This window comes from Pelodiscus sinensis, chromosome 4, assembly GCF_052426305.1.
Source record: "Pelodiscus sinensis isolate ZL-2025 chromosome 4, ASM5242630v1, whole genome shotgun sequence".
Lineage (NCBI taxonomy): Eukaryota > Metazoa > Chordata > Testudines > Trionychidae > Pelodiscus > Pelodiscus sinensis.
In genome coordinates this window covers 33,039,227-33,059,399 of record NC_143055.1, presented here as the reverse complement: position 1 = coordinate 33,059,399, position 20,173 = coordinate 33,039,227, and the positions used below count along the sequence as shown (strand labels likewise).

Genomic DNA, 20,173 nt, shown 5'->3' with positions numbered 1-20,173 from the left:
CATCTCCTTCCCCTCATGCAGAATGTCCTTCCTCCTATCCTCTCTGAGCGTAACAGTCAAAACTGATGAGGAGTTTGATGGCTGGGAAGCCCACATGGGAGATCACATGATTCAGGGAATTTGGACCATTTAAGAAGGGCAAATGCACATCAGGATCCTAGAACTTTGTGGATTATAAAAGGCATACCATACATGTTTACAGTCCATTAGTTCTCCTCATGTCTGACAGCACAGCAATGATTTACTACATAAGCAAGAAAGCACAAGGTTTTCAGGCATTGTGCTTGGAAGCAGTATGCCTGTGGAAATGGTGTAATGTTCAGAATATTTTCTTATCGGTTACCAGTCTGCCTATCAGGGGTCTAGAACTGATTGTTGCTGATCTCAGCAGGAAGTTTACAAATTGAATTGAATGAGAACTACATGATGTGGTAATGGTGAACATTTATGATCAATAGGAAACTCCTTTCAGGGGCTGCTTTGTATCTCATACCAACTGCGTTCAATACTGCTCAAAGGAAGGACTCAGTGCCCATTTGCAGTGTGATGCCCTGGTTATCAACTGGTTGGACGGGATCAATTACACCACCTGTCCCCTACCACTCTTGCAACATGTCCATCACAAACTCTGGGGGAGGGTGGTGATTATCTTGATCACTACATTCCAGCCTCTCCAGTTCTGGCTTTCTCTGCAGGTCAAAACATATTCTACTTTTGCTCCCAGCATTTCCTAAACTTCTCTCACTGCACAATAGTAGACTCAAACACTGTGATCCATGGGCACTTTACCTGACAGCTTGATTTTTGGATGCATGTTTCCACTAGCACAAGAATGTTTGTCAGCATTACAAGATGTCCTCTCAATTAGCAGGAAGGAGTCCATGAGATGATCCTACTAAGTGACATGTATGCATTTCACAGAACAGTCTTGTCCCTGAAGCTGTTGGCATCCCAATGCCCTAATTTTTGAGTCCCAAACTGCTACCAAAAGTGACTTTCTACTTCCACCTCAACCAACTCATAAATTTGCCAAATTTCTATGCAATCCACGTGCCTCAAACAATAAAAATCACAAAGGGCAAAGCCCTTCTGGAAGTCTCCCAAAATACGTTTACCACAGCAGAGAAAATTAAAGGGCATGTCATTGCCACCCAAGGAATTTAAGAGTGGGTCTCAGGGTTCATTATGATCTGCTGGCAGTTGGTCAGGTTGGTTCCCATCAGATGGCATATGGGCTATTCCACTAGAGTACAACCATCAACTACCATAGCACTCTACAATGTGCACCTTGTAGACATACATAAGGCGCCATACACATTTTTTTTCTTGTTATGATCTAGTGAATGATTCTGCAATTGAGTAACTCTTTTGATGCTGCAGTACTCCATTCCATGGTTCCATCCTCTTTCTCATACTCTAACTAGGATACTGCCTGTTAATATCTTTTGGTAGAATAAAATAGGGAACATCACTAGAAGAAAAGAATGTTGTTTACCTGTAACTGGAGGTCTCCGGGTGCATGCTCATAATCTTCTTTTGGAATACAGAGAGGGACTGTAAATCTCAAAGAATCTCCAGTTATAGGTAAGTAACCTGCACTTTCTCACATTTTTTGCTGTTATTTGAGTGCATCACACTAGTTTGTTGCATTGTCTCTTTCCTGTCATCCTCTTCCCATTTCTTCATCTTTCCTAATGAATACATAGTGAAATTTGGAAGGAAGCACTGGTAGTTTAATACTCCTTTAATACTTCCACACTACTCCGTTCAGTTGAGTCATTCAGTTTTACTTCACCTTCCTGTTCTGGGCTGAAGTTCTGCAAGACTCAGTCAATAAGCCTGTTTATTTCATTGTTAATATTTTCTAGTTAAGGGTTTCCACTGACTCCCAAAATAGCTATACTCTTGCAAACATACAGGAAACACTTCTGTTATATTTGTTCATTTTAAAAACAATTAGGAAGTAGAGATTTTTATATAAAGAACTAAGTGCCAGACAATGTTAAGATTTTTTGGTGGGAAAAGCTAGCTTTTGTTATTGCTAGAGGAAGAAGAATGTATTTCTATTTCAAACCAAAATAATGGAATTACTGATAAGTTATAATGGAGTAATGTGAAAATAAAGGAGCACGGTAAAAAAAATCTTCCTCTTATAGTGATTTCTGTCTGTCTGGGGAAATGTATTATATTGGGGAACAGGAGTTTACTTCCTGTCTTGAGTCTGAAAGGCAAAGAACATCGAACAGATGCAAACTGTATTCATTAAAGAACACACATGGTCATTTAAATCACTTATGGTTTTTTATGATACAATTGTGAATTTTTCTTTTCTGATTTGCCATTAGAGGTAGAAACAGATGGTAAAAGCTTATTTTAAAGTGTACTCCGTTAAATTAACCTGTGCTTCTCTGTGATTGTTCACTGTAATAGGATTTTGCCCCTCTGGAATTCTTTGGAAGGAAATAGGGTTTCAGGAAATTCTCATTCTATCAAGGGGTTCACTATAACAGACTTAAATTTGTAGTACTGAAACAGTAATAATAAAGAGGAATTTTCCACCTTTGAGACTATATGGAAATCAAGCTTTGGCTGAATGAGGAAACTATTCTGAGCAGATGGCTCTAAATGTTCCTAGGTGAATTTTCTTTTATAGTTTAGATGGCTATAGTCGGAACTGGTTGTTTTTGCTTAGAATTTGTTTCAACATTGAAGTAGTAGAACTAAAATGCAGCTCTTGCCTAGTCAGAAAATAGTGTTTGCAATATAGGGTTGAGGAATATTTCTATTCAATATGATTAATACATTTAGTGGTAAAGTAGTTTGGTTGACTTGTGAATTTATGAAGATCAGGTCAATATTGTCTTCATAAATACAACTTTTGCATGAGTAGATGTTGTTTAATATGTTATTCAAGTAATAATCTTAAATTAGGTAACTACTCATGGCTATTAAATGTAAATCGTGTATATATAACAAAATATATACCAGCTTTTCTGTGTCAATAAATCCTTCAGCTATTTATGTTCAAAAAATTGTTAAGCTGGCAGTGTTCATATGTCTTGAATATAAAAAATAACTTGGTTTGATCATTATTATCTACCAACGATAGTAAATCTGAAGACTGGCCTACTGGATTTAAAAGATGGTAACTTAAATATAACTTAAAAAGTACCTACATGTTAGATTGTCATTAAACAGAATTTGATTTATAAACAAGTTTTTGAGTTTTTTACATTGTTTTGTATGAGGATTGTACTTTACGTTGGAAAATACTTTAATTTCATTTTTGGGAAAGAAGACACAAGCTTAGAAAACAGAATCCGTTCTTCCTACTTTAAATTCTGTTTTGTGACCTTTCACACACGGTTATGACCTTTATGCCGCATTCTCTTTTTTATCAATAAATGATTTTTTTGGTGGGGAATCTTAAAATCAAACTTTGCAGTTTTTCCAATATGTCTATTAGCTGTTGGATAAGTGGAGAAAAATACGCCTACTCCAGGGTCACTAGAAAATTCAAGTGTAATAAAACCTACATTTCCAATTACTGAGCTCTTGCTGGCCTTGGTAGCTTCCCTGTAGGTGAGCCCTCTCTGTCTACAAAAGTAGTAGCATATTTTCCACAAAAGAAAATCGGGAACTGTGCAATGTTCCCACTAATCATTTCCATACATGTGTAAAATAATATTTTTATATGCACCAAGGCACGTACATGTGTAAAAACAAAAACCTAACTGTGGGTTTTCCGCTAGTCAGATGGGTGGTATTGGAATTTCTCTATAGCGGCTGCACAAGCACCCAGCTTAAAGGGAACACTGGAAGTGTGTGTTTGCAATATTTATTCTGAACAGTCTCTGTTCCTCAGAATTTTTGTATGCTTAGAGCTTCTGTGAATTTGAAATAATTTGTTTAATATTTATCCCAAAGCCTGCATGCAGTTCTGGTGCTAGCACAGAGTTTGTTGAATCTTCAGCTGATGATTTGCTGAGGTTACCTGGCATTAGACAGTTGTTTTAAATAATATATGTTTGGCTTATGACAATACATTTCTTCTCTAAAGCAAAAGAGCCGGTGTTCTGCAAAAGCTGCAAGGCTTCCTAACATTTCTTAATGACCACCGAGAAGTCTAGATGACAGAAAGATGCAACATTGTTGTGTAGAAAGAAAGCAAGAAAAGTAAGAAGAATATTTAGTGAACTAGTGAGAAGGGAAAGTGGTATGAAAATCAGGAAGAAAAAGATAAGTGTAGAGAAAGGAAATCAAGCAAAGAGCAAGGAAAAAAGGTGGGGATAGGCAAAGCCTTGTGATTTCTTAATAATTAGATATAAGCATTATAATCAAACATTCTTGTTCCCTCTCATTCAGTTTTCATCAGTAAAACTTCTGAAAGGGCAGCATAGTAAAGAAAATGCTTTATTTTAGAATTGCTTAGCTAAAATTTCATCTTACAAACTTGTTCATATTTGAGTTGCAGTGTTTTCATTGACAATGATGTGAGATCCAGAGATGATATTGTCTGGTCTTAGGAACTCAGACCACATAACATCTGATGGGGTGGCAAAACTATTGCTCTGAAATCATGCTGACCTCAATCCATAATGTAATACTTGCAGCTAGTTCTCAGATGGCCACACTTTAAAATTAGCTAATTTAGAACAAAGTATGGATTCATTTGAAAAATAAAATTATTGAAACAAATAAACAATCCTTTGAAATAAGCATAGATCCCTAGTTCGGGCAACAATAGCTAAGTTCGCATTTCAAGCATTTAGTAATCACGTTTTGATTAATTACTACATTTGAGGGAGTGGAATATTTTGAACTTTAAATATTACCTATTTGTCAGTATGTTAATTCCTAATTGTGTTCAAGGGAAGCTTGCTTTAGTCCTATTTCTTTAGTAGGTAGAAAAGTGAAAGTGCCAAGAGTAACTTCAGCTGCACATTTTCAAGAAGGGGACCATGTTTTAATTACACATTTTAATCCAATGCATTGGGTTGAGGGTCTTGAAGTATTTGACATGCCACTTATTTTTCATGGTTTTTTAATCTTCCATTGTTAGTATTGATGAAAAAATGTTAATTAGCCTAACTTTGTTTATTTTAATATATCATTGGGATTCCTTTTTTGACATTTTGAGTGAATAATCAGTGCAATAAAATGTTAAGATTCCAATTTTTTCTGTATCATCTGATTTGTTTTATGCTTTATAGAAGAAAGGTTAGCAATAGAGAATTTTTTGTGGGTGGTTCATGGTCACAAGCCATATGCATGTGGAACATCTGTTTCCTTCCAAAGAAGCCATTGTCAATGTAGATGGGAAGTGGTTCTCACATTAAAAATTATTTTATTCACTGTGACAGCAGAAATTGGTGTGATATGACAATATAAAAGCATAGATATATGATGCAATGCCAGTTGCTTTCTGCTTACTTTGAACAGTCTCCTGTTGATATCGGCAGAAATATGGGGTAATCTCAAAGTCACTGACTCTGTAAGCAGGGCAAGCAGAAAAGATGCAGAGCATCTCACATTATATGTAATATCCAATTACAGACCACTTAATCTGGAGATTTTGACACAAAAATTGAGCAAATTCCTATTTGTAGCAAATTTGCAATATTTTCTAATGAGTTTTTGTATAATACTTCTTTCTGTCCCATATGCAGATTGATAAAAGAATAGAAACAATAAAATACTGACATTAGAACTCAATTTTGTTAATACATTCTGGTACAAAATGCCTGAAATTACTGAAGGCTAGCCAATGTGGCCTTTTAAATAGTTTGCAGATATTTAGTTCTGAAGTGTCTTTTATTTGGTGCCATAGTGCTTAATTCTTCTATATTCTCAATTTTTACACTTGTCAAGTAAACTTGTTTAATGTTTTGCCTTCAACTCTGTAGGTGGCCTAGAACATTGGCAGGCATTACTGCATACCTACTGTGTACTCGTTACTCTGCTGGCAGTGGGATCTATCCTGGCAACTCTCAGGATGAGAGAAGAGCTTGGCGGAGATGCGACAGAGGCGGTTTCTGGGCAGAAGAGGACTATTCTCGGTGCCAATATGCAAACGATGTTACTCGAGTTCTGTATATGTTTAATCAGGTAATTTGCACTTCTGTATCTCTTGTGAAACTGTTTTAAAATAAATTCAATCAAGGTCTTCAATGAAAATAAGATTTTCAAAAATCTGCCTCTCCCCTGCCAATTGTTACTAAGTATCTAATGTTCTCTGAACCAATGTATTCACCATTTGTTATCTAATCATGTCTCTTTACTGGGATTTCACAGGTTAGAGCCTAACACCGGAGCCTGTAGGATTATTAAAAGATTTCGTTTAGCTTTCATTTCAGAGGCCATTGGAGATGCATATTTTTGGTGGATTTGAGCATTCTTGGTCTCCCTGCTGTCCCTGCCAGCAACTGATCTATTCATCCCTTTCAGCATCTACAGCTAACCAAGGAGCACCTTTTGCTCCTTTGTCCCAACTATCACACTGAATTCACACTGGACCTGCAACTTCTTTTACATGTGCTTCTACTGAGACTGTATTGACCACTCCCTGCAGCCTCTCTCATTGACTGTCTCCCTTGCAGCCACATTAGTTCACTTGGAGGAATGCTCCTTTCTGGGGGCGGGTGTTGCCTGGACACTCAGGCCTCCAACAAGGCCTCCTAATAGGCCTAATCAACCCTGTCACAACCTCAAACACCCTCCCAAATTGTAAGAACTGTCTACTTCAGCTCTGGTTAGACTTACTGAATTCTGAGTTACTCTTGTGTCCCTTGTATCCAATTTACTCAAATGGGCTCTTGGAATATCACGTTGTCGAAGACACAGTTTATTGGCTCTGTAAATTGTTAATATTTATTTACAAATGCAGATACATTTTAAAATATTTTGAATAATTCGTAGTATTTATACCATTCATTTATTATCCTAAAGTTTTGGGGGTTAGAAACACTTTCAAGCCATGTTTAGATTGCAGTGTTATGTACAATGGTATTTGAGTTGACTTGACAATTACTTTGTGTTCACTAATGCCATTGTAAATGTAATTAGAGGCATTCTGCATGGTGAACCATAAATGTTTGTGAAGTGTCACTCATCTTAGATAAATGACAGAGATTCACCCAATACTAGAGGCTCTGGGTTTGAAAAACAGTGCATATTAGAGGTAGAAATCAGTAATTTGCAATCTCTAATCATAGTCTAATATGGTTCTTTTTATACACGAACTCTTACACTCTCTCACCAGTGTTTTGTAAGAACGTTGTAACAGATTATGCTTTACATTGAAAAGAAATATTAAAGTTTCAGAATGTTACTGTATAGAATGATGAAATGGATTAATACTAGTTTGGCGAATTATGAACCTTTATAGTTGGAAAACTGACATACAAGTAGAAATTTATAGATTGCTGTTGTCTTTCCACTGGAAATTCAATTTCAAGTAATATGAAAATAATGCAAGATGTGTTCAACCAGTCTTAAATCTTATTTCACTGTATCCTATGTGTTCTTTGTCCCAGATATTTCTCTTCACATACATAGAAAAAAAATTTCCTGCAAGATGACAGTGACATTGTCATGTCATCTGTGTCCTCGTGCCGCCTGCTGTGGCCACTTGCTCTGGCCAGCCTCAGCACTGTCCCCTCCGGGCATGGGCTGCTCCGGCTCTCACTTCATGCCCTGGGGTAGCTGTACTTCTGTGGAGGAAATGGTAGGGCTGGGTCCTCTCAGCCATCCGAGCCTGAACACCCTCTCCCTCCACCCCGCCTCCTCCTGGGCAGCGCTGCCCCACGTCCCCTCCACCATCCAAGCCCAAACCCCTCAGTGTCCTCTCAGCCATCCAAGCCTGACTCCTCCTCCCACCCCTTGAGGGCTGCATCGCAACCCCTCCACTGTCTGAGCCCAACTTCCACCATTCCTTCACCCCTTCGGCAGAAACCTCCCAACCCACTCCTTTCCCCTTCCCCTTGGCAAGACACTAACTCCCAGAGAGGGGGAGTTGATGAGCATAGCAAGTAGGGGGCACAGCCCCCTAGTATAACATTAAAGAAAATGAACAAAAGGTGGGAGAGAGCCCTTCTAAAAATACAGAGGGAAACTAATTTTAAGTTTAAAACAATTTGCAAATTTATAAGGAATCAAAGAATTACATGCACAGTATTAGATTGTCTCCGATGTAAACATGCATTTTTAAAATAAGTAAATCTACTATGTTCCATGTTCTTGTGCAATTTCTTTGCATGTTTTCCAAACCCAGAATCACTCATACCTGAAATCTCATCCAAATAAATTACAAATTTACCAGGGAATTCCAGTCAACCAGAGGTCTCTAGTATGGGCATTTGGAAATTGAAATATTTTCCTGAAAACTCAGAATAAATTTCCATTTGCCATTAAAAGCAAACAGCAAGGAGAGAGAGCCTTAACTATAAACTTTTACAAATGTTGCTATGTGATAAATCATGCAGAACCAGTAACTGTAATTCAAGGATGGTTTCAGGACAACATAGTAGTAGAAAACTTAGCACCAAAACACTATCTGGAATTCAGGGTATTGGTATTCAAGTCCTTGTTCTACCAATATTTCCTATGAGTGTCACTGTGCTAATAAAATAAAATAAATCACCTTAATGGCTATGTGCCTTCGTTCCCATTCTGTAACATGGGGATGATAACAGTGCTTTCTCATACTCTTTTTTTTTGTTATCTGTTTAGATTATAAGATCTAATGTACTGTTTCAGACTATTTATACAGTGCCTAGAATACTGGGGCACCAGTTCTGGTAGAAAGGCCTTTAGGGAACTACCATTATAAAAACAAATAATAAGTTAATTGACCTAACAACATGACCCATTTTGCTGATGTAGGTCCAGAAGGTATTGCCTAGAAGTTCCAGGACAGCAAGTAAATTAAGTGGGTGGCACATATGAGTAGAGAGACTTGTTTATATTCCACTTTAATACTTACTTCCCTTTGGGGGGCAGTATTTTTTAAAAGCTTAGGAGAGTTCTGCCAGACTCATGTTAGGAAACTTAAACCGAGGGTGAAAATCCTGTCAGGTATATCTTAAGAGAAGCAGGATTACTGGTCAGATTTTTCCTTGTTTAAAATGTATAATTTTCTCTACTCTGTCAAAATTTTAAGGAACTTTGAAAACTTTAGCTTAATATTAAACTCTGATTGTTATGCCTTTTGGAAGAAGTAATCTGAACATTATCTTCTTTTTCTGTGTTACAAAATAGAGGTATGTCAGCAAAATTTGTTGGTCATTTTTTGCACAGAAAATACCATAGCTCTTTCAAGACTCTTAGTTTCCTATTTAGAGCCCAGTTGAAATCTAAATCAGATTTTCAATGCTAGGTTAAATAGTTTCACTATGTAAATTGGGCCCCTCCCACACCTTCAGTCAAATTTGACCCAGCTGCCCCATCATGATAGAGGGGAGAATGAGGCACATCTGAGCAACACTGTAACCCCAACTTTAATTCTGCTGCAACTGCTGCCAGTCCTGCAGAGTATGAACAGGGGCCAGTTAGCAAAGCACACTACCCCCCCCCCGTCCCTCAGACATTCACTATTCACAGAAACAAATGCCTCTTGATCCATATCTATACCAGCAGTCCTCCGCCAGCTCCCACTTGTACTGAGAATCCACACACAACAGCCCCCAGTTCCTTCCAAAATCCTGGCCACTCACCAGCATTATCACTCTACTCTCACCCTAGGTGTAGGGCAGTTCCTCCTGATTTTAGCCGCCTAAAATACCAAACCAAAAATGTAAATCAAATACTGGTTTGGGTCTGAAACATAAGGAAATACTGAATAAAATGGAATGTCTAGATGTGATAGCTACAGTTAGTTTTATGTTAAATGGAACAATTTAAGAAAAAATATGGAAATATTGTTTACTCCAGACAGATGGAGATACATTGTACTATGACTTGCATGCCATTAATGAGACCTTTTAAATGTAAAAAACAATTCATTGCTTTAAAAAAAGAAAAGCCCAGAGAGATTTTATTTAGTATTTGAAATCAAACTTTTATTTTTGTTAGTGATACGTTATGCCTAGAGGTTGAACTTCTCTAGTTCACACCCTCAGGAGCTGACTGGTGCCGAATCAAAGAATTTGCTGAACCATGGATGATCAATAGTGTCTAGCAGGATTACCAACACTTCCTCTACTTACTGGGCTCTTAAAAGACACTTAGGAGTGAATTAGAGCTAAATAACAGCACAGAACACTGGAAGCCAGGACTGATATTTGGAAAGGAACTTTATGGGACTACAGGAAACTTGGCCACACCCATGATAATTGGACATCCATCTAATTAAAATCATGCCAGGCCACGGATGTTGCCAGACCAGAGAGTGTTGGATTAGAGAGGTTCAACCTGTACTAAATTTAGGTACACTAGGGATATCTATCATTGTTATCTATAACCATGATTTTTTGTTTTTTTTAACTGCTTTCCAGTCTGCTGGTCACAGGCACCAATGCTACATGTGCAGTGCTATAGGAAGTCCATAAAACTCTGGGAGGATGCTGGAATCTGCCTCCCTGGTTCTTGCTGCAGGAGTGGGATCTTGCACTTCTATTTTAGAAAGAGCCTCTCATTAATTTCAAATGCATTTTCTGTTTTATATATGTCAGTATATATAGTGGCTGTGGTAAATGTAGCTTTCTCTTAACTTGTCAAGCTATGAAGCATAATTTGCATGCATTAGGAATTTTGGAAAAATAATTTGTCTATACACAGGAAACAAATGGGTGTAAAGGAATTGAGTTTATTAATTGTACCTTATTTACAAAATAAGGTTTTGTTTTTATTTTACAATGGCATAAAATGGAAGCACTTAAGCATTCTCCTAAATCATATTTAGATTTAAATTTTCGCTTTTTCAGTGCTTGTATTTGTTCTTTACATAGATGCCACTCAACCTTACTAATGCAGTTGCAACAGCAAGACAGCTTTTGGCTTACACTGTTGAAGCAGAAAATTTTTCTGATAAAATGGATGTTATTTTTGTGGCTGAAATGATAGAAAAATTTGGAAGATTTGCTGAAAAGTACAAAGAGGTACCTTTAACTTTTGATATTTTCAGAATAAGCAGGTGAAATATTTGCCTTATTGAAAATACTTGTATTAGTAAAACCTTCTAAACCCTTAGGTTGAGGAGTTCAGATTTCTAGTTCTTTTCCTTTTTTATAATAGACTCATGAAGTTGCTGACCCATGGTCATAGACTTTGTACTCATGCTGAGATCCTGCAGTATTCACTTGACCTGTAATTGCTATGGTCAGAACTGGAGCAGAGAGATAAGTACAGTAAAACTGGTTTTATTTAGTATAAAGTGGGTCACCCAATTTTTCATTAGAATCTTTTTATATAAAAGATGAATAATGAAAATCCCAGTGATCCTCTCAGTAATGAATAGAATAAAACAAAACTTATCTTTCTTCCCCATAATAGCCTGGCTTGATTCAATATTGGGCAGTATCACTAAGGTTTTTCAGTCCTCGTACATTTTATGGGATATTAGACAATATCTTAGAGAGTGCTTATTGTTGATAGGTGAGTGGGCAGAAACTTTCACGGCTGAACAGTGGTTTTTATGTCACTATTAAAGTGGTTAAATACAAACACTAGAAGTCTAAATAATAAAATGAATGAACTAGAGTGCCTCGTTTTCAAGGAGGATATTGATATAAAAGGAATTGGGGAAACATGGCGGAATGAGGACAATCAGTGGGTCACAGTCACAGCAAGGTACAAAATATATCATAGTGACAAAACAGGTCATGCTGGTGGGGGAGTGGCACAATATGTGAAAGAAAATGTAGAATCAAATGAAGTAAGAATCTTAAATGAGCCAAAATGTTCCATAGAATCTCTATGGATAGTAATTCCATGCACCAATAATAAGAGTATAGCAGTAGGGATATACTATCGGCCACCTGATCAGGACTGTTACAGTGACTATGAAATGCTAAGGGAGATTAGAGAGGCTATCAGAATAAAAAAACCTCCATAACAGTGGGGGGTTTCAACTATCCCCAAATTAACTGGGTGTATGTCACCCCAGGATGGGATGCAGAATTTCTTGATACCTTAAATGACTGCTTCTTGGAGCAGCTGGTTCTGGAACCCACAAAGGGAGAGGCTATTCTTGATTTAGTCCTAAGTGGCGCACAGGATTTGGTCCAAGAGGTAAATATAACTGGGCCGCTTGGAAATAGTGATCATAATGTAATAAAATTTAACATCCATGTGGTGGGAAAAACACCTCAGCAGCCCAATACTGTGGCATTTAATTTCCAAAAGGGGAAGTACACAAAAATGAGGAGGTTAGTTAAACAGAAATTAAAAGGTACAGTGACAAAAGTAAAATCTCTGCAAACTGCATGGAAGTTTTTCAATGACCCCATAATAGAGGCCCAACTTAAATATATACCCCAAAAAAACCACAGTAGGAGAACCAAAAAAGTGCCACTTTGGCTTAACATCCAAGTAGAAGAAGCAGTGTCCAATAAAAAGGTATATTTTAAAATGTGGAAGTCAAACCCTATGAGGAAAATAGAAAGGAGCATAAACTTTGTCAAATTAAATGTAAAAATATAATAAGAAAAGCCATAAAGGAGTTTGAAGAACAGCTAGCCAAAAACTCAAAAAGTAATGGTAAAATGTTTAAGTACATCTTGGAGCCGGAAGCTGGCTAAAGAGCCATGGAGGCCCCTGAATGATCAAGATAGTAAAGAAGCACTCAAAGATGATAGTCATTGTGGAGAAGTTAAATGAATTCTTTGCTTCAGTCTTCGAGGCTGAGCATATTGGGGAGATTCCCAAACCTGGGCCACTCTTTTTAGATGACAAATCTGAGGAATTGTTCCAGATTAAGGTGTCATTAGAGGAGATTTTGGAAGAAATTGATACATTTTACAGTAACATGTCACCAGGACCAGATGGCATTCACCCAAGGGTTTTGAAAGAATTTAAATGGGAAATTGCAGAACTATTAACTGTCGTTTGTAACCTATCCTTTAAATCCACTTCCATACCTAATGACTGGAAGATTGCTAATGTGACACCAATATTTATAAAAGGTTCTAGAGGCGATCCTGGCAATTACAGACCAGTAAGTCTAACGTCAGTACCGGGCAAATTAGTTGAAACTATAGTACAGAATGAAATTGTCAGACACCTGAATGAACGTAATTCGTTGAGGGAAAGTCAACATGGTTTCTGTAAAGGGAACTCGTGCTTTACTAATCAACTAGAGTTCTTTGAGGAGGCCAACAAACTTGTGGACAAGGGGGATCCAATGGATAAAGTATACTTGGATTTACAGAAATTCTTTGACAAAGTCCCTCACCAAAAGCTCTGAGGTAAAGTAAGTTGTCATGGGATAAGAGGGAAGGCTATTTCATGTTTTGATAACTGGTTAAAAGGCAGGAAACAAAGGGTAGGAATAAAGGATAAGTTTTCTGAGTGGAGAGAGGTAACTAGTGGGGTCCCGCAATGGTCTGTCCTGGGACTCATCCTATTCAATTTATTTATAAATAATCTAGAGAAAGGGGTAAACAGTGAGGTGAGGAAATTTGCAGATTATACCAAACTGCTCAAGATAATTAAGACCAAATTAGACTGTGAAGAGCTTCAAAAAGATCTCACCAAACTAAGTGATTGGGCAACAGAATAGGAAATGAAATTTAATGTTGTCAAATGTAAAGTAATCCACATTGGAAAAAATAATCCCAACTATATGTACAAAATGATGGGAACTAATTTAGCTACAGCTACACAAGAGAGAGATCTTGGAGTCATTGTGGATAGTTCTCTGAAAACTTCCATTCAGTGTGCAGTGGCAGTCAAAAAGAAAATAGAATGTTAGGAAAAGGGATATTGATTTAAAAAAAGGGATTCAGAATAAGACAGAGAATGTCTTATTGCCTCCATACAAAACTATGGTACGCCCACATCTTAAATGCTGTGTACAGATGTGGTCACCTTATCTCAGAAAAGATCTATTGGCATATGGAGAAGGTTCAGAAAAGGGCAAAAAATTATTAGGGATTTGGAATGGATCCCATAGGACGAGAGATTAAAAAGACTTTTCAGTTTAGAAAAGAGGAGTTTAAAAGGGGAAATGAAAGAGGTCCACAAAATCATGACTGATGTGGAAAAAGTGAATAAGGAAAAAATATTTACTTGTTCCCACGATGTAAGAAATAGGGGTCACCACATGAAATTAATAGGCAGAAGGTATAAAAGACACACAAGGAAGCTTTCTTCACTCAGAGCACAGTCAACATGTGGAACTCCTTGCCAGAGGATATGGTGAAGGCGAGGACTTCAACAGGGTTAATAAGAGCTAGACAGATTCATGGAGGATAGGTCCATCAATTGCTACCAGCCAGAATGGATAGGAATTGTGTCCCTAGCCTCTGTGTGTCTATAAAATGGGTGACAGGAGAGGCATCACATAAGGGTTACCTGTTGTGTTCCCTCCCTCTAGGGCATCTGGTATTGGCCACTGTTGGTAGACAGGATACTGGGCTATGGATGTTGGTCTGACCCAGTATGGCTGTTCTTATGTTCTTATTATTCATTGCATGCTGGAGATCATAGTGCAACAGTTTGTCATGTACACACCACACAAATAATACAGTCTAATAATTCACAATAAAACTCTTTGGAGGATTTTCACATTGCACTTCCTTTTAAAATATTTATCTCAGTTAATTTGTCCTAAATGTAATTTTTCTATGTATTTGTGAAATATTTAAAATAGAAATTAATTAAATGGCTGGCTTTGGTACCTAACCTAAAATATGGATTTTGACGCAGGTACTGTTATAGAAGTATTGTTTTCTTAGCAATGATTTATTGTCAATCTTGTGTCATTCTTATAGGCAATAAAAGCAATAAAACTGTCAACATTAACTTCATAGTGATTTCTATACTTTCTGAAGTTCCTCAGTTTCTCTGTTAGACGATATATTGCTCGTTTTGATATTTTTTTTAACCATATTTAGTGTAACCTTTTTAGTCTGCTTAATTTCTTGGTATGTTGGAAGGATGCAGGTGACTCTTTAGCATGAATAGCCAATTCATTTAATAATCTTCCTTTAGTCTAAATAAAAATAAAGTTTTAAATTTAAAAAATGTTACTACACGTTGCTTACCTGGATTTAATTCAGTTTAGAGCTAGAAAATATAAAAATGTTTTCAATTGGCTCTTCAATGTGCAGTCAGAATAATCTGAAAGATGTATATTACAGGAATTGTAATATTAAAAGCTCTCTGTCATGTGTCCGCTAGGGGGAAAAACATTGGGGAGGGCTGTTTTAGAATGTTCCACATTAGAAAACTGGGGGAGGAAGGAACTTTGTCATCAAAGTTTAGAAACATGTTTTAAAAATGTATGTTTTATGCAGAGATGAAGTTTGATTCCTGTAGTTTTAGAAATGTCTTGTTGAGTTTTACAATAAATAATGAGTTTAATAAGAATGACAAAAGGAGTAGAGTCTTTTACGATAAAATTAATAAGCATTTTATCCATTTGGCTTAATTTGAATTTCAAAAATATTTTTTAAATAAGTTCCTGATCTTGCTAATATTGAGTGCCAACCTCTCTCCATTGATTTCACTGGCACTTCAGGGTGGTCAGAACTTTGCAGCATCTGTTCTTAGCACTACAATGGAAAAGATATGGCAGATCTTCACTTCTAGATATTACATATGTTAAAAAGTGTTTAATGGGATCTTGTAGGCTCTAAAATTTGTAGAGGCTTCACAGTTACATAATATAAAGCTTAGCTTAGATTTATACTGCAGAATGGCAGTAAAGCTTCTGTGGGAGAGGGGTCACCAGCGCCTGCCTGCCTGGTTCTTAGGGAGGAGGCTTCATTGTCATGCTGAAGTGAAGCCACCTCCTTGGGAGCCAGCTGAGTTTAACGGACACCATTAACCCATATGCATCATCCTATCGATCAAATGGTCAGTCAGTTAAACTCTTAACATCCCTACTGGATATGGACGTTATTGTTTGAAAGTGTTTTAAAAAGTCACACTGCTGTCTTCCTACCTGCTGTTGTAAAAGTGATTCCAGATTGCAGTGACTGAAAGAGATCACTTTTTGTTTTGTTTATCTTACAACCTTTTGTGTACAGGCAGTGTCATTGTTTCCTCTGAGTAAGGCACTGACCCTGTAAAATCTTACAGATTTCCTTAACTTCACAGAACTGTGTACATTTCCAGAGCTCTGGAAGAGGGAAGGGTTATTGTGGCAATCTACCAGTATTGACACTGTCTTGGGATCAGGAGTACTTCCAAAAACTACTTTTAATTAACTGAATAAAGTTAAAGTTGATGGTGTCCTTATTAAATGTCGCATACTGTTTTGCGTTTGGAATTAAGTATTACATTTATCTGACAGAAGGGGAAAACAAAATATACCTCCTTAACAGTAATACTACAGTGAAATAAATATCTAACTCTTCATAGAATCATAGAGCTGGAAGAAACCTCAGGAGGTCAAGTCCTGCCCAAGGCAGGACTAATCCCAACTAATCAGCTCAGCCAGGGCTTTGTCAAGCGGAGACTTAAAAACCTCTAGGGATGGAGATTCCACCACCTCCCTAGGTAACCTATTCCAGTGTTTCACCACCCTCCTAGTGAAATAGTTTTTCCTAATCTACAACCTAGACCTCTTCCACTGTAACTTGAGACCATTGCTCCTTGTTCTGCCATCCGTCACTACTGTGAAGAGCCTTTCCCTGTCATTTTTGGAACCTCCCTTCAGGAAGTCAAATTCTCCTCTGCCCCCACTCTTCTCTTCTGCAGACTAAACAGACCCAAATCCCTCAGTCTCTCCTCATAGGTCATGCGCTTCAGCCCCCTAATCATTTTGGTTGCCCTCCGCTGGACCCTCTCCAATGTGTCCATATCCTTTCTATAGTGGGGGACCCAAACTAGACACAATACTCCAGATGTGGCCTCACCAAAGCCAAATAAAGGGGAATAATCACTTCTCTGGATCTGCTGGCAGTGCTCCTCCTAATGCACCCTAATATGCCGTTAGCCCTGGCTACAAGGGCACACTGTTGACTCATAGCCAACTTCTCATCCACTGTAATCCCCAGGTCCTTTTCTGCAGATCTGCTACTTAGCCATTCAGTCCCCAGCCTATAACAATGCTTGGGATTCTTCCATCCCAAGTGCAGGACTCTACATTTGTCCTTGTTGAACCTCATCAGATTTCTTTTGGCCCAATCCTCTAACCTGCCCAGGTCACTCTGGACCGTATCCCTGTCCTCCAGCATATCTACCTCTCCCCCTAGCTTAGTATCATCTGTGAACTTGCTGAAGGTGCAATCCGTCCCCTCCTCCAGGTCATTAATAAAGATGTTGAACAAAACTGGTCCTAGAACAGATCCTTGGGGCACTCTACTAAAAACCGACTGCCAACCTGATATCAAGCTGTTGATCACTACCCGTAACTCATATTTCATAAATAATGGTTGATGTGGGACCAACTGTTTTTGTATTTATTTTTTTCTAATGATGCTGACAGTAGTATTGGGTTTCCAATAACTCTGGCTTGAGAAGGTTCTTATGCTTCTTATTGATGTGCCAAAAGATGAATGACTAAATTGGTGTTTTCTTATTTCTTTCCCATACTAGCTTGGTGATGTGATGGTGGACATTGCAAGTAACATTATGCTAGCAGATGAACGTGTTTTGTGGATGTCACAGAGAGAAGCCAAAGCTTGCACTAGAATTGTACAATGTTTACAGAGAATAGCTATGTATCGACTAGCAAACGGGGCACAAGTTTACTCAACAGTAAGTATAAAGTTCCATACATTTAAAGTAAACATTTCTATTTATTTTGAAAAGTGAATTTTCATAGATTATTTGTTTTAAATAGGTTTTGACATTGTCTAAATTATTTGGGATTCCTAAAAGGGGGAAAAAATATTCTAACCTAATTACTCTAACCATGATATGGAATGCTTTTTTGGCCTTTGTATAAAATTAATATGATATAATATTCAAAGGATTCTGGACACAAAAACAAAATTATTTAATGTCTATGTGATTTTTCTTGACATAGTACTCTCCAAATATTGCTCTGGAGGCATACGTAATAAAGGCAGCTGGCTTCACTGGGATGACATGCACTGTATTTCAGAAAGTGGCTACATCTGACCGTATAGGACTTTCTGACTACGGAAGAAGAGATCCAGATGGAAACTTAGATAAACAACTAAGCTTTAAGTGCAATGTTTCAAATACACTGTCAAGTTTGGCACTAAAGGTTGGCTTATTGTTTCTGTATTGATTTATATGATTTACTTAGTGATTGATTGGGATACAAACTTAAATTGTTTCCATTGTTAAAATATTCTTAATGGTGAAGTGTCAACATTTAAAAAATATATACTCTTAAGCTATATCTACTCAACAGAGTTCTGTTGACAAAAGTTATACCACTCTTGTGTGTCCACACTACGTTCTGTGTTAACAGAACGCATTCACATTAGGATGCTCTTGTATTGACACCGGGAACAGTGCAGTGTGGCCACAGGGTGCTTTTGGAAGGGTTTGTAATGTGTTCTGGAGCATGTGCAACATCACATGATGCAGATTTCTCAATCTCATCATTTCACAGACTTCCTACTAGATTGTTAGCCACTTTTCAGTTGAGGTATATGGAGATCGGGGAGAGTTTTGTGATAAGGGCAGCATATTGGGGGAGAAACAAATGTGTGTGTTGGGGAAGAGTGTGTTGGCATGCTATATCTTAAAGTTCAGACAGTAGTCTGAGCATCCAAACCTAGGGGAGAGGGACATTCCCCTCCCAGCAGCAGCAATCCCTGACTCTGCACTGCACAAGAGTCTCTTCCGACCTCCCCTCCAACACAGCAGCCTGTAGATTCCACATTAATGGTTCTGTGATTCCCCCTGAATTCTCATACAGCCACCTCAATATTGGGAGCCCAATCCCCAGCAGCTTTGTGAGCTCTCCACACTGAGCAATGTCACAGCTTCCTAAAGCATTGAAAGGAGAAAAGCACATGCCGGTGAAGCAGTCAGGTTCAAAACAGTAAGCAGACCTGTCATGGGTGGAAATTGCGGGATACTGAGGGAGCCCAGTTATGTCGACATAACTACTGACATTGTCCACACTGCTACTTTGTTACTTTAACTTGTCAACAAAACCATGTAGTGTAGACAAGATATTGGATTCACAAAGTAATTCAGCAGCATGAAAATTGAATTACCTGGTAACCTCTTTTTAATGTTCAATTAATTTAATTTGGTATCCTATATACATGCTATACATTGAGTTAACTGGGAATATTTTACATACATCTAAATAAGTGTGTCTCAAATCTTGATGATTGAGGATATGTACATAACTAGATAAATATTGAAGGAGTAAAAACTAGAAAACAAATTTGACAGATTCACTTGTTTATATACAGAGTGAAATACTTAACTCTGACTCCATAGAAAATACATTTGTGATTAAAGTCCAATGCAGCTTATAAATTTGCCATTTTTGCTTAACACATTGGAGCTTCACTACAGATATATACTATACAAATAACTTGTGTAGAGAATTTCAGATAATGCCCAGTGCTGGAATTATGAGGGGAAAAATTATGGGGTGGCTCTCAATGAATATGAGCAGTCCTGGGAGGCAACATGGAGCAAGGTGCAAGGGTATCATGTCTGGCTCTTGTGCTAATATTTTCTGCTATACCAACCTGAGCTTTCTTCCCTCAGTTCTAATCTCCCAGCCCACTTCTGCCCTTCCTCTTTCCCTACCCAAACTGCCCCTCACCTCTTACCAGTTAAACCCTACTTTCTGCCCCTGCCCCAAACTCTTTCCACATGCCCCACTCCTAACTTTCCTTTACCTGTTACCCCACCATCTTCTCCCACTCTCAAGATCCTTCTGTTGCACCCTTCTCTTCACCCACTATCACTTACACCTATCTGCTTTTTGCCCCAGCTTCCCCTCTTTTACACTTGCCAAACAACTCAGTCTTCCTGCTCTAGTCCTGCTTCCTGCTGTGCTTTACACCCCCCTTTTCACTCCCGCCCACACACACCGTGCATTTTTTCCACCTGTGGATCCACT

General features: G+C 37.9%; 1 protein-coding gene across 5 annotated transcripts in view; it reads left to right on the top strand.

Moving 5' to 3' along the window:
• The window catches only part of ADGRA3 (adhesion G protein-coupled receptor A3), a 134,994-nt gene that overhangs the window by 93,586 nt on the left and 21,235 nt on the right, over nt 1-20,173 (top strand). For 4 of the 5 annotated variants that reach the window (XM_075930639.2, XM_014581111.3, XM_075930638.2 and 1 more), the window contains 4 exons: nt 5,907-6,108; nt 10,947-11,096; nt 17,704-17,865; nt 18,137-18,340. In XM_075930639.2, coding sequence (XP_075786754.2) covers nt 5,907-6,108; nt 10,947-11,096; nt 17,704-17,865; nt 18,137-18,340 — 718 coding nt within the window. The remainder of the gene's footprint in view (nt 1-5,906; nt 6,109-10,946; nt 11,097-17,703; nt 17,866-18,136; nt 18,341-20,173) is intronic. The other variant, XM_089777837.1, reaches the window with a different exon arrangement.